The sequence below is a fragment of the Lynx canadensis genome, chromosome A3 (assembly GCF_007474595.2).
Source record: "Lynx canadensis isolate LIC74 chromosome A3, mLynCan4.pri.v2, whole genome shotgun sequence".
Classification (NCBI taxonomy): domain Eukaryota; kingdom Metazoa; phylum Chordata; class Mammalia; order Carnivora; family Felidae; genus Lynx; species Lynx canadensis.
The window spans coordinates 21,809,612-21,833,792 of NC_044305.1; the positions used below are offsets into that span (position 1 = coordinate 21,809,612).

A 24,181-nucleotide genomic window follows, 5' to 3' on the forward strand; every position below is an offset into this window, starting at 1 on the left:
GAGGGACTGTCACACATCTCCGTGCCGGTCGCTCAGGCCTCACCCTTGCTCATGTACTCCGTGACAATGTAGATGGGCTCCTCAGACACCACGGCATACAGCTGCACCAATTTCTCGTGCCTTAGTTTCTTCATGACCTGGGCCTCCTGCAGAAAGGCCTCTGGAGACATTGTGCCTGGCTTCAGGGTTTTGATGGCCACCCTGGTGGTTCCGTTCCAGGTCCCTGTATGGGTAGGGGTAAAGGCTGCCTCAGTGAAGGCCCCCTATTCCTGTACCACTGGGACCCAGGATCTGCCTGCCCGGGTACCAGTTTCAGCTCTGGCCTCCCCAGCCACGTGACAAGCCCCGCCAAGGTCCAGCCCCTTTCTGAGCCTCAGTGTCCCCACCTATAGAATTAAATGAGATCTGAGGCGCTGGGCCAAGCCCACTATGAGGGCTCACTTAGCTGCCGCTGTCATTTTATTATTGTCTGGTTTTCAAACCGTGAGGCCTTGGGGAAGCTGTACTCTAGACCAGTGTGTTGAATCTGAGTTCTTGTCCCAGCTGGACCCAAGGGCCTTTGCTGATTGGCCCTAGGTCCATTCCTCCCAGTCCCTGGGCCCCCATCTGAGGGCTGGGGCCCAGGCCTTTTCCTGAGGCCCTCGCGGCACAGGTCTGGGGACCTGTACCTGGCACTCCATGAGTCTACCCGGGGCAGCCGCTGCTCGTTACCACACACCCAAGCCAGGAATGAGTTCTGCAGCCACCAGAGCAGCTGACGCCAGGGATTTCTCCAGGCTTTGCTCGTGTGCTCCTTTTGTGGCTGTGCTTAGGAAATGGCTTCTCATCCCTCGCCCCTGTCCCCAGCCCAACACCTTTCCCGACTTGGCCTGACCTCCAGCCTCCAGGCCTTGGTGCCTGCAGGGCCTTCCACCCAGGAAGCCTCTCTGCCCTCCCCTGAAGGGAGGAGAGTGGAGACGGTGATGCCAGGTGAACACTCGGCTTACACGACGGCACGTGGCGAGTCCCCTGCAGAAGCCACCAGCTCACAACTGTCATGCCTGCCTCACGCCAACCGCCCTGATTCCTCCGCGTCAGCAGAAGGCGGCCTGGGTTTTTTTCAGGGCTGCTCGGTGTTTGTTTTCAAGGACAGTTTTGCCTTTACTCCAGGGTCAGATGGGAGACTGTTAACAGGCCCAGAACATGCCAGACTGCACTGCCAAGCACCCCCTGTGCGAGTTGAGGCTTCTCTTCCCACGGCGAAGCGCTAATGCGTGGACGCATGCCGGGCCAGCAGTCTCTCACACCCCACAGGTGGTTCCTATCTTCCCCACCTTCCTTGCACCCCGAGGAAGACCGAGGCTCCGAGCCGAGCCACCTGTCCCAGACTGCGCGGTGGGTCTTCGGGGAATCAGGATGCCCAGCCCTGAGCAGCCCTTGGCCAAACGACGCCAGGGTCTATAGAGGTGTGTGGTGCTGAGGGGGGCTCCACACTGAAAACAGAGCCCACTGTTCAGCAGAGGTGACTGTGACTCGCGGAGGTAAAGGGTGTGGGAGGGGGAGGGCAATGGGGCCTGGAGCTGTCTCAGGGGATGGACATCTGCCCGGCTCTCGAGTGCGGACACCAAAGCCCCACAAGGGACGGTGATTCCCTCTGAGGGGGCGGGGGCGAGGCCTTACCCATCCACACCTCTCCGAAACAGCCCTGGCCCAGCTTGACCTCCAGCCGCAGGGACTCCCGGGGGATCTCCCAGGCGTCTTTGGCCAGGCCCTGAGTCTGTGGCTTGGACGTGGGGCACACGGTGGTGAGGCGGTGGCAGAGGCCGTCGGCATGTTCTGAGGACAGAGGCGGGGAGGTAGAGTTCAGCAGGGTGTATGCCCTGGGGCCTCCCTGTCCCACGGTGTGTGTGTGTAGACATACACGTGGCATGCACAAGGGACACACGGGATGCCCTCGAGGCCAGGCATCCACACCTGTGCGTTACACAGCCTCATCCCACACAGGCCCACACTAACTCGCGCATCTGCTCACTGAGTTATTATTCATTCATACGTTCATCGGACCTGAAAGGGCAGCCACCCAGGTGAGTCCCAAGGATGCAGTGCGGGACAAGTCCAGTGGAATCCTGCCCTCAGGGAGCTCACAGCGGCAGGGGGAGCCCAACTTCCCCTAATCACCTCCCAGGACCACGAGCATGACACAGGAGAGCAGTATGTGCAACAGTAGGTGGGCTGGGTGGAGTCTTGGAAGGCTTCTCAGAGGAAGTGGTGCCTGAGCTTGGATCTGCAGGGGAGTGAGTGGTGGACTGAGACCACTTTGCAGGGGCAAAGGGCCCTGAGAGAGGAACGAGCCTCTGGGTTGTAGGAACTGAAAGGAGGCCAGAGGGGCTGCAGGGGAATGAATGGGGAAAGGGGGCCCCGGGTAAGGCAGGGAGGCTGGCAAGGTTTACAGCAGCCAAGGCCTCAGAGGCCACGTGGGGATCTTTATCCTGAGATTCCAAGGTAATCTCTGGAGGGTTTTAATGTGGGGGAGCAGTGTTCAGAATGAACCCTACGATGGTGGCCAAGGGGACAGAGGGGTGGCAGATGGTAGAGGGTGTCGGGGGGCCCAGCTGACAGAGAAGGAGGTGGCACAGGATGGGGAGTTGCTGGCACTCTCACGATAGGCCGCACCTGCACACAGACGCCACGGCCACGGCCACGGCCACATGCACACAGGCACCCACAGAGACCCGCCCACACGAGTACACACAGACCCCATTGCCCCAGGGGAAGCCCTGAAGTGTCCGGATAATGCACACACGCCCACACCCACAACCTGAGCCCCGGTGTGTACCGGGAGCCCTCGCTCCCTCCGCCTGCCCTGCCGCTCTCTCTCCCTCTGCTGCAGTCGGGTCTAGCCGCCCCCTCCTCTCCCAGTAACCGGTTCAGACCGGTCCTAGGGCTGCAGAAACAAACGACACCGGCCTAAGCCCCCTCCCTTCCCTGCTCCCCTCCAGGCAGCCCTCCTCCCCAGCCAGCTGCGGAGAAGGAGAAAGAGGAGGGTGGGCATGGTGGAGGGAGGGGATGGGGAGGAAAGAGGAGGAAAAAGAGGGGGAGGGAGAGGGGAGGGGGAAGGGAGAGAGAAGAAAGGAAGGAGGGGCAGGAGGAAGAAGGAGGGAGGGGAGCAAGACCCCACACTCTCAGGATAAGAGAAGCCCCAGCCCTTGTTGGCCCCAAAGCCCCCTCCAAAGGGTCCCCGAAGGAGGGCTGAGCCCCAGGCCCAGCGCCCACTCTGCCCCGCCCTCACTGGAGTAGTAGGCCACCAGCTGCTGCAGACTGTTGAACTGGGTGCGGGAGGTGATGTAGAAGCCACCGCTGTCCAGCTTGCGGATCTTGTAATGCTTCACATTGAGGCCCTTGGCGTTGTCGAAATCGGACACGGAGAGGCAGTAGGCGCCTGCAAGGCAGGGTCAGAGAGGAGCCATGACCCCCTCGCCCAGCACACCCCGCCCCCAGGCCACAGCGCTAAGTGCAGTTCTGTGCCTGCCCAACACAGGTAGACAGGGAGGCCAGAGGCGCAGGCGCAGCCCCAGCCCGGGGCACAGACAGGCCCAGTCCGCCCTGTCTCTGAGCACCCAGCCCTCAGGCAGCCACCAAGGCAGGGCCAAGTGAGCAAAGGAACACCTGATCAGAGAACCTCCCCAGGCACCCTCAGCCGGGGCAAGATCTCCCAGGCCTGAGTGTATATCCCAACTGTGTGACCCGGACAAGTAGGTCGCTTGGGCCAGTCTCTGGGCCTCAGTTTCGTCCTCTGCACAATGGGGCTACTCCCAGAGATGCTGGGAAGATTGGAAACCACATATAAGAGGGCCTGGCACATAGTAGGTGCCCAGCGAATGTTTGCTAGGAGCCAGGAATGGTCTCGTGGCTGTGTGTCCCTGGCTTAACTGCTTCCTCTCTCACAAGGGCACTCTCTATGCCCCACACCTTCCTGAAGACTCCACGATCAGGCAGGAGCGGGTGGCTGGCTGAGGTTGCAGCAGTCATGGGCAGGAGGCCATGTGCTGGGTGTGGCCTACAGGCTGACAAGGCAAAGATGGGCCAGCCCTGGTGGCCTCCCCCCTGCCTCTCTTAAGCCTGGAAAAGTTTTTGGTTGGAAAAGTTTCCTCCTGCCTAGCAGGCCTGGCTAGGAGCCTTTGTTAACCTGAGCCCAAGAGAGGCCTGGGGTAGAGGCTCCAACAGCCGGAGAAAGCCCTTTTCAGAAGGTAGGAGCCATCATGCTAGAACCCCAGCCCCCACAGCCCATGGGCTCTCTGGATAGTCCTCAGGTGGGGGTTACAATCTCCAGTGTCAAGAAGGGGAAAAGGAGACCCAGAGAGGGAAAGCAGCTGGCCTCAGGTCACCCAGCAAGTCAGGCACAGAGGACTGTAACCAGGTCTCTAAAGCCTGCAATAGGCAACCATGACTAACAGATGGCCCAGGCCACGTACACATAGATGCCAGCGGCCTGAGTCTGAAGCCAGCCCTGACCACATGTGCGCACATGCAGGCATGCCCATGCCAGGTGGCCTCCTGCTCACGCAGGGACACACGGCCCAGGCCCCCCAGGCACAAAGACAATCCTACAACTACCCACTCCCACCCAGGAGGACCCAGACAATTGCACCCCCACATGCACACACATGCCTGGACCCACTCATGGCGTGCCCGGCCACACAACTGCTCATAAATGCACACACATGACACGGATGCTCTGCTTCCCATCTCTCGCTGAGCCCCAGGCCCACGGGACGTGGCCCAGCTTCGTTTCCATGGTGATGGGTTGCCTGCCACCCACTGGCAGAGGGGCTAGAGAGAAAAGGGGTGATCTGTGTTCTCTGGCTGGGGGAGGGACAGAAGAGGCCCGGGGGCCTGGACTGCTGGGGAAGGGCATGTCTAGAAGCCCCTGGAGACGAAGAAGAGGGGCCTACTTCATTAGCACCCACCCTGGGAACAAGTCTTTTACTGTGTGACCCTCGGGCCTCCTGACAGCCTGTGCCCATACCTCATCCGAGGAACCTGAGGCCAGAGAGGCTAGGTGAAATCTTCTGCTGCACCTCTGGCCACCCCAGATAACTCAGCTGTCCTCAGATGTACCTCCCTGCCTTTGATCTTACCACTTCCTCCACCTGGAGGGCCCTTCCCACCCGACACCGGGTACCAAACTCCTATTCGCTCTACGATACTCAGCTCAAACAACGCACAAAAGACAGTTCCCATCGGCCAGCGGGAGTGGTCCTACCTTTCGTGGTCTCGCTTTCTCGCACTAGGAAGGTCCCTCTTGGGTTTTCCGCATTGAGCAGTAACCTCTCTGACTCCCGTCTGGTGATCTTGCCAAAGTACCACCTGGGACAGGAGGAAGGAGGGTGGGGTCAGTGAGCCAGGCTTCCGGCCACCCATAGTGCCTCTCTCTAGGATGCGGCCGGGGCCGTTGGCAGCCAGACCACCCACTCCAGCCCAGGAGAGAAGCTCCCAACCAGCTCCTGGCAGGCAGGAGGCCAGAGTCCATACTCACTCTTCAGCCTGGATAGAGTCAGAGGGTGCCACATAGTTGCTGGGGATGTAGCCCGTCTGTCCTGTGCTGAGTGAGTGGGCCAGCCACCAGTCACCCTCTCTAAGGAGGGGGAGAGGGAAGGAGCAAAAGAGAAGGAGCCATCAGTGGTGGGCCCCAAGGCTGCAGTCTTCACAGGTGCTGTGCTGGGGTCCCCAAGGCCAAGTGAGGCACCGGCAGCCATGGGACCAGCCTGAGTTTCCGTGCTGCCAGGCCAAGCCGGCCTGGACTTCTCTCTCCCCGGCCCAGATGCCTCTTGGCCCAAGCTGACTCAGACGCACTTTGTCCAGGACTGTGACAGGACTGACCTTGGTCAGCCTGAGGCCCAAATTCACAGGGGCAGAGTCCTGGAATAGGGAGTAATCTGCTTCCCTTCATAGAGACAAAGCCATCTCAAGATGCCAAGAGCTGTCTTGGGAACGAGGGAGGGAGCTCCCTGTCTCTGGGGAGCAAGCAAGTTGTACCAGGAGAGATGATTCCTGCCTAAGATAGATGTCAGGTCAGATCATCAAAGCCATCCCAAAGCCCTGAGATTTGGAAGCTGGTGAGGCCAGGCTGGAGGTAGGGGGTGGCCCCCTTTGGGGGCTTGGTGACCATCCAGGCCCTAACCCTGCAAACTAGAGCAATGCTTGCCTTTGTCACATATCACCGGTCATACCTAAGGGGCTCCTTGGCTGAAAACGACGGGTTTCCTCCTGTAGCCTACCCACATACGGGGGAAACTGAGGCCAGAGGGAGCTGGGACTTGCCCAGAGTCACACAGAGTCATGTCAGAGGGGCTGAGGCGGCAGAGCCCCAATGCCCAGGGCACTTCTACACTAACTGCCCCGTGAGGAGGAGATGGGGACGGGGACAGAGGAGCTCCCTGCACGGTCGGGTCCCCTGGGCCTGGGTGGGAGTGGGGAGGGGGCGAAGTACCTTTGCAGCCATCTGAATGTGAACCAGGTCTGGCTGGAGCGGGGGTCCAGAGACACAGAGAAGAGAGGAGAAAGCGAGAGCTCAACAGGAAAGAAGAGGCAGAGATGGGGGTGGTGAGAGAGAGAGGCAGAAAGAGCGAGGAAGAGAGCAGGACAGCAGGCGGTGCGGGGGACCAGGGACAAGGCGGGGCAGCCACAGAGGCCTCACATCCAAAGCAACCAAAGGAGATGGGGAGGGGTCCAGGGGGAGTGAGGGGAGGCCAATGGGAAAGGCTGCCTGAGAAGTAGGGTCCAGCCCCCTTCCATTCCCACCGTGCAGATGGAAAGACAGGCCAGAGAAGCGAAGGCCTCTGCTCAAGGTCACACAGCCAGGCCCAGGCTCCTGACTCCCAGACCAGAAGGAATCTTCCCCTACGGGGTATGGTGGGGCTCGAGACCTTGCTGAGCTTCTCTCTCCAAGGCTGCCTTTGGACCTCACCATGACCATGACCCTTAGAAGACACACAGCAAGCAGGATGGGCTCCCCCTTCCTCATTGCCAGGGCCCAGAGAAAAAAGCCTTGCCCACGGTTGCACAGTATGGACTTGAACCCAGACCGCTGGCTCCTGCTTCTTCTGAGCTGCCTCTGTCCCATATTTTTCAGCCCATTTTGAAGATAGAGAAGTTGAGGTAAGGAGAAAGTAGGTTGCGAGAGCTCTCCAAAGACTGGTCAGAATACAGGTGAGCACCCAGACCTGGGGGCTAGTGGGGTGGGTTGAGGCTGAACCAGAGGGTACAGGGTGCCCTCTGGACAGCAAAGGGAGCATGACTGGGGCTGAGGGGCCCACTCAGCCGTGCAACTGCTGCACGAACACTCAGGCAGAGGCACGAGCTCACGTGGGGGTCTCTGTTCGAGAGGGAGGGCTCGGGAGTAAGGGGGCAAAGGCAAAATTCAAGGAAGGGCCTTGGAAGCATAGGGCCGCCATCCATCCCCCTGTTGTGCTAACACCCAGGGGTGTCCACATTTGTCTGTCCCATTTGATCCTCAAGGCCACCCTGTAGGGAAGGCAGGCCTCAGCCCCCAGATGAGGAATCTGTGGCTCAGAGATGTCAAGGGAGCAGCCCAAGGCCACACAGCACCCAGGCTGGAGTAACCTAGCACTTTCTGAGGCATAGAGATGGGCAGAGACTTGCCCAAAGCTACAGAGCAAGAGCTCCAGTCACAAGAAACAGCTGAAATCTTCCAGTCAAAGCCTTCATTTCACCAATGGGAAAATAAGGTATAGAGAGGGGCAGTTATTTGCCAAAAGACACACAGCAAATCGATGGCAGGGCAAGGCTGAGAACCAGGGTCCGCGTGTCCACAGCCAGACACAGAAGGCCCTCCTGGACCCCTCCTGGAGTCCAGAGGCTCAGAGGCCCTCAGGAAAGCCAGGGGAAGACAGAGGAGGAGGCAGCAGGACAGGGGGCAGGGAACTGAGCCAAGGTCTGGGTCAGAGGCTACAAAACGAGACAGATTGACAAAGCCAAAGTCTGCAAACTGGCCGGCCTCTAGGGAGCCCCTATCCAGGCACTCAGAGTGGAAGGCTGGCAAGGAGCATGTGCCCAGAGGCCAGCCGAGCAGGGCCCAGAATCAAGTGGGGGGTCAGCCTAGCTGACATTACCCAGACTTTAGCCAGCAGACCTCCCAGCTCCCTGACATCAGCCCGTATGTGAGTTCGGGGTTTCCAGTCCAGGTTTGGGGTTTCATTTAGTTCACAAGGCAGGGATGAGGGTCACCACCATCTCACAACAGACCCAAGGCCCAACTCTGACCTGGTCCCAGCTCGAGGGGCGTCTCAGAGCTGGAGCTCCAGAGTCCGACCACTCTGGGCACCATCCAGCTCAGCACTTGCAGGCTATGTGACCTTGGCCTTGCCTCAGTTTCCTCATCTGTAGGATGGGGATACTCATGCCTCCACCCAAGGATGTAAAATACCAGCACAGGGCCTGGCACACAATAGGGGCTCAATGTGCATGAGCTGTTAGCATCTCGATTTGGCTTAAAAAGGAAAAACAACTAAATCTGCATCTCTGTGGCACCCCTCCCCACTATCCAAAATGTTTTTAAAGACCAAAGCAGCTAAATAAATTAATTGAATAAAATGAAAACAAAAACCAAAGGAGCTCAGTCTCAGTCTGCAACAACGATTTGCTGTGTGACTTTGGGCAAGCACCCTACCTTCTCTGGGTCTTAATTTCCTCACATAAGCAAACAAATAAATAAGTAAATACATGAAAATTTCCTCATCTATTACAGTCACAGACTCTCCCTTGCAGGCAAAGTGTATAAAGCAGTCAGCAACAAGCCGGGCTTAGGGTCAACGGAGATAATTACTGTGATCATCACCCAGGCCCACCTGAGAAATGTTGATATCAAGCCCCATTTTCCTATGTCAGTGGTCTGGGAGGCTCAAACCTGCCTTGGGTAGCTGCCTGGGTTGGGGGCTGGCCCCACGAAGGTCCCCACAGCTTCGGACACCAACCTCCGCCCAGACTTGGAAGTCATCTATCTGGCTGAGTAGATTTACTACATCCAGCACCTTCCCTGGGGGCCTGGTCCTTATCAGATGGATAGGAAGAAGGAAAGGAAGCGAGGGAATTACACACGTTCCCTGCCCCACCCCTCATCTTCCCACGTGCGGCCAGAGGAAAAGCACTGAACCAGGAAGGGGTCCTCCAGCTGCAATGTTACATCCCGTTCACTAGCTGTGTGACATCAGACAACTGACCTCGCCTCTCTGAGCCTCGGGATCCTCTTCTTGGGACCCTAAGCCTTGAGCCGGCCAAGCCGGCATGTGATCAGGAGTAAGGCAGCCTCAACCTGGGAAGAATTCTGGTTTGGACACTTATATTTAACTCACTGGGACCATCGAGACTGGTCAGATAGGCACTTTGGGGACTGCAGACAAGCCAGGGCACCCTGAGGCCTGGGCACACGCCCAGTGGGGAGAGGGCAGGGTGAGGCCAGGACAGTTGTATGAGGAGCGCAGGAGGGGTCCCCTGCCCTGCGGTAGAAAGTGGAACTGGAGTGAGGGCTCCCCCAAAGAAGCTGCTGGAATCTGGGTGGGAGGAAGGGGCAGTTGAGGGGACGACCCAGACTCACACCCAGAAGGGCCCCGACTCCTAGAGACTCAGACACCAGGGCTGAGGGCTTGGGCCAGTCAGACCTCAGACCGCACTGGGCTTCCTCGGACCCAGGGCCACACAGCACACAGGGTTCTGGGCCCCGGGGGCCATGTGGTCTGAAGGTCCAGGAGCAGCATCTCCAGACCCTGCTGCTGTGAGGCCCCCGACCCGGCAAGCCCCGGCCAAACCCTGTCAAGAGCCAGGCTTGCTCTAAAGCTCTCCCCATCCTGACACCCAGCCCAGCAAGTCCCTCATTCTTACAGGCCCAGGGGGGCAGGGCCGGAGGAGTGAACAATCGTGGGCACTGAGCGATAACGGGAGAAGGACAGGCGAGGTTGTCCCTGGGCGGCTATGAGACCTGAACACCTCCAATTTAGGTGGCCCATCTGTCACCAACCCCCTTATCCCTCCCCTTCCTCTAGTACCAGCCCCGACTCCACCGCCACCCAACTTCTTAGGCAAAGGGGTGGCCGAGCGTCGCGATGCAGGAAGGGTTCCTGGTGCCCCACCTCCAGTCACAACGCCTCATTGCCATCCAAGGACAGGCCTGGCCCGACACCCCCAAGCCTATGTTGGAAGGCAGGAGGAAGGGAGGGGAGGGGCCAGACAAAGGAAAGGGTGAGGGCCGCCCTCTGGCTGGAGGTGAAAGAGGCAGAACCAAAGTTTCCAGAGCCTTCCTTGCCACCACACCTCGGCTCAAGCTGTGGCCCCAGCCTGAGGTGCCCTTCCCATCACTGGTTGAGATTCTCCCTGGTACTTCAAAGCCACCAACCTGATGCGTCCTCCCCTGCGCGGGCCCTTCCCTCCTCCTGGCTCGCCTGCACCCTACTGAGTCCTCCTGCAAGCCGTGGGTGGGAGGGCCTGCCCCCCCCCCACCCCTCTGCCACCACTAGCTGTGTGACCTGGGGCAACTCACTCCGCCTCTCGGGGCCTCAGGTTCCTCAAGTGCAAAATAAAGCCAAGAAGAGTTTCTACTTCCCAGGGCTGCAGTTGACGGTGACGTGTAAATAAAATGATGCCACTTAAAGCGCTCCCACGAGACCAGGCTCGCACACAGAGCACGGTGAACCATGGCTGTTTGATTACTGCTGGTTCAGCTTGCTCAGCGACACCAGCAAGGCACCCCCGCCATGCCGAGCAACAGGTGATGTGGGGACCCACGAAGGCGGCAGACCTGCGAGCAGGTCTGGTCTGGGGGAGGCAGAGGCAAACAGCTGGAGCCACACGGGGACTGGGGCGCACTAGGACTCTGACACGCAAGGGGGGGGAAAGGTTGGGAGAGGCCCCTCCACCCCCAGGGAGAGCGGCGCGAGGAGGGGAGAGTGCCGCTGCCCGAGCTCTGATCCTGGTTTTGCTACCCGGTAGCTGTGTGACCTTGGTCAAGAGCCTTCACGTCTCTGAGCCTCAGTTTCCTCATTTGCAAAAGGGAGACAGCCCCTCCCCCGTCACTACGGCCCCGGCAGGATTGCATGGAGGAGTAAATACAAGGACATGGGTAAGAACGCCTGGCACAGCACCTGGCCCCTCTTTTCCCTCGTGCCTCACAGAGAAGGCAGTCGTGAGCTGGATCTTGAAGGGCAAATAGGAGTTTGCCAGGCAGAGATGGGAGAAAGGTGTTTCAGGCAGAGGGAACAGCATGCACAAGGGTAGGGAGGCATGAACAGGCACGACACCCCTGGAGATGGTGATGTCCAACCTCCCTAGCCGGGCCTTTGAGGCCGCTCAGGGACGAATTCTACTCTATCTTCCAGCACCTTCTTGCCTTCCCACAGCCCTGAGGGCGTCCAGCCCCTCACCCTCCTGTCAGCCGCCCCTCTGAGAGGGATTGCCTCCCCGCCACTTCCAACTGCTACACAGTATCACTGTTCTTCCTCGGAGGACCTGCCTGAAGCTTCCAGTCCCCGTGGTCACCACCAGAGGGGAGCACACTGCAGGGACCAAATGCCTGAGCGGACCCTGGCCCTGCCCTCTGCCTGTCACTTGGCCTGGACTGGAGTTGCGCTCCGCCCCCTGCCCCGCCCCTGGCTCCAGGAAGGCCCCTTCTCCACCCAGGCCTCACCGGGCCGGCACTGGACCCTGCATGCAGCTGGCACTCAGTGTGGGCTGACCGGTCAGGATGGAGGGCGGGCAGGTTAGCAAGAAGGTGGGTGGGGAGGAGGCAGGACGGTGAGTGAGAGGGGGATGGTAGGACCCTCCCCAGTCTCGGCCCAGGGTTAAGGTCAGGACCTGGTCACACTGGTTGGGGGTAGGGCATGAGCTGGGAAAGCTGGATGGGGACAGCCAAGGGAGCCAGAGACCACAGGCAGGGACATGCAGAGGAAGCACATGCAGACAGCAGCCCCGCCCCCCTCCACCAGCGAAGCGCCCCCCACCCAGCCCGCCACCTACGAAGTGAGTACACACCTGACGTCCACCTTCCTCCTAAGGGCCAGCGAGAGAGAAGCAGAGAGAGGGAGAGCTGAGGGAGGGCTGGAGGGAGCAAGCATGAGCCAGGAATCGGGGTGGGGGGTTCCACTGAGGATGGGGGCACAGCAGGCCCCGTCGAGGGCAGGAGTGCAGCAGGTGCTGAGCGCTGCCCCGCCCTTTGTCGGCAGTGCCTGAAGGAGCAACCTCCTGCCCCCCTGTGAAGCTCCCCACCCCTCACCCCTGGGCATATGGCCCAAAACCTGCGCCCACCCCCGGTGTACTCCTGACGGGGAAAGGAGAGCAGGAAAGAGGAGAAGAACGCCCCCCACCTCATAGTTACAGCCCCTCCGACCCCTCACTAGTTCATTCCCCACCTGCTCCTGCTCCTGTTCCCCTGCCCACAGGGGCCCCAGAGCCAGCTTGGCCCTAGGATGTCCCCCTCCAAGGCTGGGACCTCTGGAGGTGAACCAGACATCCACACCCCACCCCACCGTCTCATCCCATGCCCAGTCATAACCCTCTCACACTGAGTGCCCGGTACGGGTCCCCTGCCTCTCCCTATTTGGGCCTCTCCCCGTGCAGCTAGACATTCTGGCTCAGCCGGCTGCCCCAGGCCCTCCAGCCCCAGGTCCCTCAAGAGGGCACCTCTGGGGGTCCAGCCTCCAGCTTTAGGCCCTGTTTTCTGCAGTCCTGGGTCGTGCCCTGATCATATGCTGTGAGGTCTGGGGCGCTGTGCTCTATGGAGTTACTGAGCCCAGATCCCTGCCCTGGGAGCCCTCCCAGAGCCCTGACCACTACCTGTCTCCTCTCCCATAGCCCCAGGACGGTTCCCTGGACCTCGGCTGGCCTTGACACTAGCCATGCCTGCTGCCCATCGCACTGCCCCTGGCTCTGGGGCGCTCAGAAGTGGCTCTGGCCCAAGACCAGGTCCCAGGGATAGGGCCCCAAGGGATGATGGGGAAGGGGGTCACTCACGTGTTGTTGACAATCTGGAGCCGCTCCCCTTTCTTGAAGGACAGGTCAGTTTCTGTCCGAGACTCATAGTCATAGAGGGCCACAAAGGTGGTCACTCCACCTGCAGAGAGGGGTGGGACGTGTCAGAACGGCCAGGGCCACAGCTTGAAAGAGGGGTGAACAGTAGGGCCCTGGGCGGGATGAAGGTTGGTTTCCCACAACCATCTGGGCCCAGCCCGGAGACGCGGTCACCTTTAGAGGGGGGTGGGCCTGCAGCGTGCGTGCGTGCGTGCGTCTGGGAGCCCCTGCGAGGGCGTGTAGGAGGCACGTGCGTCTCTCCACATATGAATGTGCCCACCGGGCTCTAGGTGATTCTGAGGGCTGGCTTCTGTCCAGTGCCCATCTTCCCTGTAGCCCCAGAGGCCCCCAAAGCAGACATCTTTGTGTTGTTCCCAGAGCCTGGCACACAGTAGGTGCTCAGGAAGCAACCGTGGGTAAATGAACCAGTGAATGAGGGAAACTGCACCCGGCTGGGCTGCTCGGCTTCTCTCTGTGTGACTCTTGGTGCTTCTATGTGTCTGGGGAGATCTCGGCTCCAGGTGGTGTCCCCTCATTAGAGGTCCTCTCTGTCCCCCATTTGAACCACAACCTTCACCCCGCACATCCCCCCGAGAGCCCCTGCCTACCCTTTTTGTTCCTTCAGAGCGGCACCACCTTCTAACACCCTACCCAGTTTACACGCCTTGTTCCGTTCTTCTCCTCCATCGGGGTTTGTCTCTTCTACATACCATTGTGTCCCCAGCCCCAGAAGAGCCCAGCACACAGGAGGGACACCAAAAATGAACGGGCCCTTTTGTGGGTCTGTCTCACTTGGGCAGGTGTCCACGGCATCCGTGAGTGTCCCTGCGTGTCCTCACTGCGTGTCTGTGCATTTGTGCGTCTGTGAGCCTGTGGGTATCTGTGATGACGCTCCTAGCCCAGCACGTGTGTGTTTCCCGTGTGTGTCTTTGAGGGGCTTCGGGCTGCGTGTGTGTGTGTGTCTTAATCCGGGATGCTGAGGTTATTTGTGTATGTGTGTTTCCATTTGTGTGCATCTATGTTAGGTGTGTGTCTGCGCACGTCCACGTGTCCCTGCGTGTGTCTTTATGTGCACGGTATCTTCAAGTATCTCTGATGGTGTCTCTAACTCAGCCTGTTTAAGTGTCTGCACAGATATCCTGGAGTGAGTTGCTGGCTGTGTGTGGCTCTGAGTATGTCAAGGTAAGAATGCAAGTATTTATGTGAATGTCTTGTGTGTGTGCGTGTGTGTGTGTCTGGGACCCTATGGGCATCTCTCTCTTAAGCATCGCTTGCCTGGAGCTGCCATACCCCAAAAAGGCCAGCAGAGGGCGCAGGGGTGCATCTCGGCATTGGGCTGGGCGCCTGAGGACCAGAGCTCCCTTTGTCCCTCCTAACCTGCTCTTGCCCCCTCTGCCACCCAAGACCTCCTGTCCTGACCCATCTCTAGGCCCACCAGAGTCAAAAAACAAAGCCTCAGACCTGGTCCCTGTACCGTCCTGGGCAAACAGCCCCCTGGCTCTCTGGCCTCAGTTCCCGCCTACAGTCCCACATCTCTAGACCCCTTTATACTCTGCATTGGATTCACCCTCAAAGGCAATGGGATGTGTACCACACTTTCCGGTTTATAAAGCCCTTCCCCACCCACAGCCTCCAGGAAACTCCCTACAGTCCCCAAACCCGAGAAACCCACAGCCTCTGCCCCGACGGTGAGAGGCCCGGCCAGCAGGCACCCACACTCCCAGGCCCACTGACCTGCCAGCGGCCCCGCCCTCTGCGGGGAGGTGACTGTGTCCGAGGAGTTGAAGCCCCCGAACAGCTTGGGCTCAGCAGCGGCAGAGGGGAAGGCCGTACTGGGGCCTCGGTGGCCATCAGCGGAGGCTGGCTTGCTGGGTGTCTGTGAGGTGGGGAAGGCACCCCCACCACCACCGTGGGTGTTCTCAGCAGGCTCCAGGCTGCGGCGCCGTTGGCTGGCATCCTTGGGCTTGCTCTTGTTGCTGCCCATGGTCCTGGCTGGGGATGAGAAAGCACCCTGGAGGTGAAGGGCTCTGGGGGCAGGCAGAGCTGCTGGGACTAGGCCCTTTAGACAGCGTCTACCCTCACCCATTCTACAGATGAGGAAACTGAGGCCCAAAGAAGGGTACTAGCCTCTTTGGGTAAGTTAGACTTTCAGAGCCTCAGTTTCTAAATCTGTAAAATGGGAATGATGACGAAACCCATAAACGGCTTCCTTGGTATGAGGCCAAGCAGCGAAGAAATGACTTATAATCAGAAGCCCTAACCTCCCCACCTTCCCCTGAGTCAGTTTCTGTCTGTCATGGGCAGGGACAATCTGAGTCATGTCTATATCCGAGGCACACAGCACATAGGAGAGGGCTCACCGAGGGTCTGCTGAGCAAATACATGACTGACTAAAATTGTCTAACAGCAGACAGGAAGGTGCTAAGATATGCAACCAAGGCAGAGATATAGCAGGAGGCTGGAAGGAGAGATGTCTGGGAGCTCAACCCAGCCACAGGGCCTTTGCACACATGCTGTTTCCTCTGCCTGGATGTTCTTCCCTGACCACTTCACCAGAATAACTCAGGCCTCCTTCAGTCCTCAGCTTAAAAGTCACCCCCCTTGGGAAGTTTTCTCTAAATCCTTTCTGGCCTAAGTCCTCCTGGCTTTTGTACCTCTCCTCGATAACATGGTATCCAGAAAAAAAAAAAAAAAACAAGTTGAAAACTTCCCAATGATGCCCACAGCCCCGCCACCCTCTTTTGCCTCCTACCTCCCAACACACAGATCCTGGCCAGCCTCAGCTCCCAGTGAGCCTGGTCTTCCCACCCATCGTGCCCACGCCCCCCTCCTCCCTCACCTTGGCAGCCCTGGTGGGTCACCGCCTCACCCGGAGGAAGGCAGGGGCTGTCCCAGAGGATCTGGGAAGCAGCCTGAGGTCTCAGCACGAACACCAGGTGTGGAGTCAGGGGGCTCGGACGAGAGGCTCTGCTCCACTTCTCCCCGCTATGTGACCCTAAGCAACTCACTTCCCCTCTTTGGGCCTCAGCGTCTTCATCTGCAAAACAGGGATAAAGCAGACTTTTCAGGGCTGTTGTGAGGACACGATTAGAAAGAGAAATCACCACGGCTCTGGCTCTTGGGTCACGATTTATCAGGCTCTGACTGAAAGTTCCAACGTTAAGGGCTTCCCAGACCTGAAACAGCCTTTGGCCTTCCCAAAGCGTCTTATGAGCATGAGCAGGGCAGGGTTTGGCACGGTGGTTAAGGATGGGCTCTGGAGCCAGACTCCCCAGACTCAGACCCCACCTTTGCCCCTAATCCGCCGTGTGACCTCAGGCAAGTGACTTAACCTCTCTGGGCCCTGTTTCTTCATCTGGAAACAATGGGGTCATCCAGCTCCGTGGCAACCAAACGCGACAAGTATGCTCCCGCCGGGGACATAGCAGGTCACCCTGCCACATCAGCTCTTACCGATATCGTGCGATTCTGGACACACCGACAAGGTGGGTTCTGAATATTCTCCAGGGAATGCGGCAGTCCCTGCAATCAGTCCAGAATTTCCTCTGGGAACCCACGGATGGGGAAAAGCGCTCTTGACTGGCCGAGGCCTTAGGCAAGACGGCTGGCCCTGAGCAAGCCCAGCTCTGAACGCTCTCCTCCCTGTGTGAACCTCGGCCAGCTCCTGCAACCCCTGGGCCTCGGGCTGACTGGCCACACGAGGTGGGTGTGGCCTGCCTGCTCCCGGGGGACATCCAGATCAGAGAATGGGAGGCTGGGGAGGCCCTGAGGAGATCTGCTCAATAGCCCAAGGGATCACCTGGGCCTCCTGAGGGACAGGCCAACAGGCCTGGGGACAAAGAAGACCAATTTCTATGGCAACCCAGTCCACTTCGGTCACATCAGCACTCATAGAGCTGGTGTCCCGTGGGCCCCACTGACCCAGTTACCCACAGCCCGGGCTTGCTGGAGGCCGGGCCCCGTCCACTGCACTCCCTACCCAATGGCTCCCTGATATAGCGTTCACAGCGCTGACTGAGCAGCAGGGGCTACGCTAGTCTACAGGGGGACACAGAGATGACCTGGCCAGGACTGTGTCAGAGGACGTTTGTTTGTGGGACTTTCAGGGGAAATAAAAATTATAAAAATATATTTTTTAAATATAATTATTATTATTTTTTTAAATAGAGCACTTTCTAGGAGCCTGAACTTTCTTCAGAATGAACTAAACGGTGAAGGGTGAGCCCCCTGTCCCTGGAGGTAATCAAGGACAGGAGAAAGAGTAATTGGTCAATGTGCTGTGGAGAAAGAGGGAGAGCCAGGCCTGGACCAGGGCCAGCACTCTCCTGGCACCAAGAAAATGCACGTGCCCTCTTGGGAGGGTACAAGGAGAAGAAAAGACAGCTCCTGGTCCCAATCTCTTATACTGACCAAGACCACTCCTCCCAGGGCAGGAGAAAAAGTACAAGAGGGCCTTCAAAACCAGCTACGGTGGCCTGGCCTCTGCTTGCAATGTTTGTTGGTTTGTGGAGTTTCTGTTCTATTTGTTTTGTTGGTCTTTGTGGTTAAATCTGATTATACAAGTAACACGTGTTTGTGGACAGGCAGGCGTGTGGAGGTTAAGAGCTAGAGTACTAGAGTGTTTGAATCCCAGCCCTACCATCCCAGCATGGGACCGGGGCCTCAGTCTCCTCCTCTGGCACTCAGGAAGTAGAACAGTGCCCACATGACAGACCTCTTGAGAAAGTCAGCAAGGAAAGCACATAGCACATGCTCAGCACAGAGCAGCACTTTGCCAGCCTTGCCCCTAGAACACAATCGCCTGGGCGTGACACTGTGTTTCCTTCAGGCATCATGGGAATGTATGACTGTAAACAAAATTGGGCTCCATCTAGTGCCCTTGTCTAAGCTCCCTGCGGGCAGGACTGGGTCATATCCATCTGCACCTGCCCCGTGGCCAGGACAGACCTGGTACCTACTAATTGTTCTGGAAATATGTGCAGAACAGACAAAAGACTAAATGAGCATAGACATGGTTTGCATCCTGCTTTGTTCCTGTCACGTCATGTTGTGGAGACCAAGTGTCGTTCCCGGATATTCAAACACTCCCAGGGCCTGGACCTTAGACAGGCCCTGCTCCAAGCAGTTTGCAAATATTCATTCATGAAATCCTCATGATAATCTAGAAGGCAGATACTAATAGTTTCCCTATTTTACTGAGGAAGAAACTGAGGCACAGAGAGATTGAGGAACTTATCTGAGGTCACACGGCGAGGGAGAAAGGGGACAGGGAACCACACTGGACAGGCAGGGATCAGGGGCTTGCTCATGGGGTCTACTGGGGGAACTCGTGGCCCTACCTCCTTGCCCTCGGGACCTCTCTCACGTGGAATAGTCAGATGCCCTTGGTGGATGGGGCACGAGCAGATAAGGCAGCTCCCTTCCCAGAGAAAGCCAGAGGTTTCTGGCTTCAACAAAGCAGAATGTGCTCAAGGAAGGACAGGCACTTTTAGGGTGGGGTCTAGTCCCCTGCAGGGCTGCTGCCGGGGGCTGTGTGACCTCAGGAGACACCACCCTCCCAGACCCCCGGGGCTCCTTTCTTGAGGCAGGATGCTGTCTCAGGGCCTTTTGGTTCTGGGGCCCAAACGCCAAGTCACCATGAGTTGCCCATTCGAGAGGAGCCAACCCCACATCTCTTCCGCCACTGGCACACTCTGAGATACAGATAGACCCTTGTGGGGCCAAGGGGAAGTGGCGAGGCCTCCGTACTGGGGGGTGCCTGAGGTTCCCAGAGGAAGGAGGCCCCTTTCCTCTGGGGAGCCACTCCTAACCTCAGCCTCCTGACCACAGTCTCCAGACTGAGGGCTTGTGCACGGGAGGTGCCGGGAAGCAGGCCTGCAATGCTTGCCCCTCTCCGCCCCAGCCCTTCATGCCCCAAGGGCCCCGGGCTGACTTGGCGTCTCCCCTCAAGGCTGTAGCCCCAGCCCCGTGTCACCTGTCACCGTCTCCGCTCTGGCTCTCCCACCTCCCCAAATCTTCCTCAAATGTATGCCTCCCCCAACCCTCTCTCCATTCCCTCAGCCAGGCACCCATCTGCCTGGGCCTGGATGCAGGAGTCTGGCCCTCCGTGCACCCTCCTCCCTGTAGCCAGAGGCGTCCCTGTAAACCGCACAGACAGCGGGGGCCTCCTCTGCTTAGCACTCTCCGTGGAAAACCGGAAATGACCTACGTGCTCATGAGAGAGGGGCTGGATAAAGAAACGATGGTCTGTTCATGGAGTGGACAGCCGTGCAGCTGATCAAACAGAACGAGAGCTCAGTGTGGCCTGAGGAGATGCGCTGTGAAGAGAGGAAGCTGCCAGCGCAGAACGTCCTCTGGGCCTCTCGCGACCTCAGTTTCCACAGTTGGAAAATGAGGACAATAACACTACCGAAGTCGTGGGGTTAGCAGGAAGAGTAAATGAGCCTGTGCTCACCACGCACACATAGCACACGTATGTACAATGATTTCTGTGAAGGAAACTAGCATGTGCGTAAGTGTGTCTATGAGAGCACGTGCTATAGAGCTGTAGAGAAAGTTCTGGAAGGATTCCAAATTCTTCACAGTGTTTCGTCCAAAAGATGTGGGATGGGGAGGGGAAAATCCCTTTTTTACTGTACGTATCTGCTGTATCACTTGACATTTAGAAATTACCTTGTCAAAAACTGTCTTTTAATGAGACTTAAAAAAAACAGCAACACTGAAGAGTTTCCCACCACTCCCCTCTGGATGAAGCCGAATCCCCTCTCCCATGGCCCCCCTGCTGGAGGGCACCACACTCTCCCCCCTCGCCCCTCCCCAGGCACACAGATGTTTACAACATCCAGAAGAGGCTGGGGAATAAACTGTGGTCCGGTCACGGCATACCCACCCCTTCATTCCCTACTCTGAAGAGCTTCACCTCCGCTACTGTCAGGGCAAAAGGAGGCCAGGGGATTAGGAGTTGAGAATGAGGAATCCAGGGGTGCCTGGGTGGCGCAGTCAGTTAAGCGTCCGACTTCAGCCAGGTCACGATCTCGCGGTCCGTGAGTTCGAGCCCCGCGTCGGGCTCTGGGCTGACGGCTCAGAGCCTGGAGCCTGTTTCCGATTCTGTGTCTCCCTCTCTCTCTGCCCCTCCCCCGTTCATGCTCTGTCTCTCTCTGTCCCAAAAATTAATAAAAAACGTTGAAAAAAAATTAAAAAAAAAAAAAAAGAATGAGGAATCCAGTCGGGCCTGGGTTCAAATCCTGCCTCTACTACTTACTAGCTACATCTTCTTGGGCAAGTCACATCGCCCCTCAGTTTCTTTAAAATGGGGATAATAATAAGCCTAACATCTGAGAATTCAAGAGAGAGCCCATGTGCCAGGCGCAGAATAAATGCTCAACAAACAGCACCCGATGTTGTTCGCTGTTGTTGTTATCATTACCGGGGATGAGAGGAACAACACGAGAGGAGGCGGCAGTCAGGTGGCCAGGCCTTGAATGCCACACACAGCGCTGGGAACTTTACAGGCAGCGGATGCCCCGTCGTCCTGACAGCACAATGAAGTAGGGGCTCCAACGGTGCCCACTTGACAGGCAGAACCAAAGTTCAAAGAAGCTAAACCTTGCCCGAGGCCGTGCAGCAAGTGAGGGCACCGGGGTTGGCGTGCTCGAGGTCCAGGAGAGTGACATACGGCGTGCTGTGCGGGCAGCCCTCACCGCCCCAGGCGCACCTACCCCTCCACCACCTCCGCCTCCCTGACACAGAGGCAACACAGGGGTCAGAGGCCAACCTCTGATATCATCGCCCATAACTCTGGACTCTCCTGGGAAGTGGAAGCATCACAAAAATATAAGCCTGGAGCCAGAGCGCCAGGTTCAGATGCCGCCTTGCCGCGTCCTAGTCATGCAGCCTCAAGGGGGCCTCAGTCTACCCCTTCTCAAAAATGGGAATCCGCACAACTGTTCCCACACAGCTAGCCTCGTTGTGAGAAAACATGAGGTAATACTTAATAGTGCCTCGCAGATAGGAAGTGCTCAATAAACACCAGCTATCATCATCATTACTGCGGAAAACCTTTTTTAGATCCTTGCTATCTTTTGTAATCACTCCTCCAATGAGGCAAAGGCTTCCCAGATTCCTACTACGTGCCAAGCTCTGTGCACGGCCCTACAGGGATTGTCTGGCGGAGTTCCTTAGGAGCCCAGGCCTAGAAAAGCCACTTCACGGGGAAAGAGTCCAGAAAAGACAAGTGTGTCCACGAGTTAACCTTGCTCTGAGATCCTTGCCAATCCAATGAGCTAAGAACAAGAAATGGAAGTAATAAAGGGGAATTAGAAAAGAGAAGACAAGTATCATCATTTGCAGATGTTACCCGTGTAGATCTGGGAAATCCAAGAGAATCTGCTGCAAAACCACTAAACAAAAAGCAAATTCAGTGGAAGGAAATTAAAAGCTAATACCTCCAAATCCACAATGTATCTATATACCAACGGCGATCAGAAAATAAAATCAGGGTGCCTGGGTGGCTCAGTTGGTAGGCACCCAACTCTTGATCTCGGCTCAGGTCATGAACTCACAGTTTGTGAGATCGAGCCCCACATCGGGCTGTGTGCTGACAGCTCAGAGCCTGGAGCCTGCTTCGGATTCTGTGTCTCCCTCTCTCTCTGCCCCTCCCTAGCTTGCACTCTCTCTCTGTCTCTCTCAAAAATAAATAAACACTAAAAAAAAAATTTTTTTAAACTGTATGATATCAGCACAAAAACAAACAAATCAATGGAACAGAAAATAGAGGGTCCAAAAATTGTTCCCAAACATACAGGGATTTAACACATAACAAAGGTGGCATTTCATGCCCGTATAAAAAAAGGTAGATTATTTTTAAGATAGAGCTGAGATCAATGACCTGCCGTCAGGAAGCAAATTAAAGTCAGATTTCAAACCTACTCCATATGCCTATAAATCCCAGATCAATCAGATTTAAACCACTCAAAATAAAACCATGAATCTCTCAAACAGAAAGCAGAGAATAAATTTTCTAATCTCAGAACGAGAAAAACATTTCTTAACATGGCACAAAACCTAAAAATCATTTTTTTAAGTTTATTTATTTATTTTGAGAGAGAGAGAGACAGCACAAGTCGGAGACAGGCAGAGAGAGACAGAAGGAGGGAGGGAGGGAGGGAGGGGGAGGAAGAAAGAGAAAGAGAGAGAGAGAGAGAGAGAGAATTCCAAGCAGGCTCTGCACCACTGACACAAAGCCTGATACGGGGCTTTAACTCACAAACCATGAGATCATGACCTGAGCCAAGATCAAGAGTCGGCTACTCAACAAACTGAGCGACCCAGAGACCCCAAACCTAAAAGTCATTTTTAAAATCATAAATCTATCAGGGCACCTGGGTGGCTCAGTAGGTTAAGCATCTGACTTCACCTCAGGTCAGGGCATCACAAGTTCATGGGTTCGAGCCCTATGTCGGGTTCTGTGCTGACAGCTCAGAGCCTGGAGCCTGCTTCGGATTCAGTGTCTCCCTCGCTCTCTGCCCGTCCCCCGCTTACGTGCGCTCTCACTCTCTCTCTCTCAAAAACAAGTAAACATTAAAAAAAATGATAAATCTATCTACATAAAAACCTACAATGTCTGCATGGCTCAATAAATATCATAAACAAATTCAAAAGGCAAATAACACACTAAGAAAAATATTTGTAACTCATATGATAGACAAGGGTTTACCCCTTAATACATAATGAGCTCCCACAAAATAAGAAAAATAACCACAGATAGTTTACAGCAAGCCAAACAGCTCTTCAACATATGACAAGATGTTCAGCCTCATTTTTAAGAGAAATGTAAATCAGGGACGCCTGTGTGGCTCAGTCAGTTGAGCATCTGACTCTTGATTTCAGCTCAGGTCATGATCTCATGCTTTGTGGGTTTGAGCCCCACACTGTCAGCACAGAGCCTGCCTGGGATTCTCTGTCTTCCTCTCTCTCTGCTCCTCCCCTGCTCACACTCTAAATTTCTCTCTCTCTCTCTCTCTCTCTCTCAAAATAAACAAACTTTTTAAAAAATATATATTAATGCAAATTCAAACTACACAAGCTCCCTGACCACAGCAGAATATACATTCTTTTCAAGTGCACAGAACATTCTCTGGGACAGACCATTTTCTAAGCCTCAATAAATTTAAGCGGAGTGAAATCATACAAACTACGTTTCCATTCACAATAGAATGAATTAAGAAATCAGTAACAGAAATTACAAATATGTAAAAATTAATACCTTCCTCAGTAACCAATGAGTCAAAGAAATCATCAAAACAATAGAAAATACTTTGAGGTGAATAAACATGATGACACCACATATCAAAATGTATGGGATGCAATAAAGTAGAACTTGAAGGGAGATTTGTAAGTATAAATACCTATATTAAAAAAGAAGAAAAAAATAAATTAAAAAGAGGACAGGGATGTCTGGGTGGCTCAGAGAGTTGAGCATCCAATTCTTGATTTTGGCTCAGGTCATGATCCCAGGGTCATGGGATCAAGCCCCACATCAGCATGGAGCCTGTTTAAGTCTCTCTCTCTCTCTCTCTCTCTCTCTCTCTCTCTCTCTCTCCCTTTGCCCCTCTCTCCTGCTTGTGTTCTTTCTCTCTCTCTCTCTCTCTCTCTCAAATTAAAAAAAAAAAAAAGACAGAAAATCTCAAGCCAATAACCTAACCTTCCACCTTAACACAACAGAAAAGAAAAGCAAACCCTAAAGCAAGTAAAAGAAAGGAAATAAAGATTAGGGCAGAAATTAATGGCATAGAAAATAAAAACAACAGAGAAAATCAACAAAACCAAAAGTTGGTTCTTTGAAAAGATTGACAAAATTGACAAACCTTTAGCTAGACTGAACAAGAAAATCAGAGAGAAGACTCAAATGACTAAAAACAGGAATGAAAGAGAGGATAATACTACAGACCTTATAGAAATAAAGCAAGGTTATAAGGGGAAGCTATGAATAGTGCTATTCCAACAAATAACATAACTTGGATGAAATTGACAAACTCCTTAAAAAAAACTAAAACTAATAAATAGAAAATTGGAATAAAGCTAAAACTAGGAAAAGGAGATTAAATTAGTAATTTAAAAACTTCTCACA

At 55.7% G+C, this 24,181-nt stretch overlaps 1 protein-coding gene across 4 annotated transcripts in view; it reads right to left on the reverse strand.

Annotated features, from left to right (window-relative positions):
• Nucleotides 1-24,181, reverse strand: part of SRC (SRC proto-oncogene, non-receptor tyrosine kinase) — a 33,614-nt gene that overhangs the window by 5,273 nt on the left and 4,160 nt on the right. Inside the window, exons 1-11 of one of the 4 annotated variants that reach the window (XM_030309639.1) lie at nt 16,507-16,959; nt 15,893-16,090; nt 14,788-15,045; nt 12,997-13,096; nt 12,019-12,036; nt 6,470-6,502; nt 5,516-5,614; nt 5,243-5,346; nt 3,269-3,418; nt 1,660-1,815; nt 44-223 (exon numbers count right to left, since the gene is read on the reverse strand). In XM_030309639.1, coding sequence (XP_030165499.1) covers nt 44-223; nt 1,660-1,815; nt 3,269-3,418; nt 5,243-5,346; nt 5,516-5,614; nt 6,470-6,502; nt 12,019-12,036; nt 12,997-13,096; nt 14,788-15,037 — 1,090 coding nt within the window. In that variant the 5' untranslated portion in view covers nt 15,038-15,045; nt 15,893-16,090; nt 16,507-16,959. Of the gene's footprint in view, nt 1-43; nt 224-1,659; nt 1,816-3,268; nt 3,419-5,242; nt 5,347-5,515; nt 5,615-6,469; nt 6,503-12,018; nt 12,037-12,996; nt 13,097-14,787; nt 15,046-15,892; nt 16,091-16,506; nt 16,960-24,181 lie in introns of those variants that run through there. The other 3 variants (XM_030309637.1, XM_030309640.1, XM_030309641.1) reach the window with 3 other exon arrangements.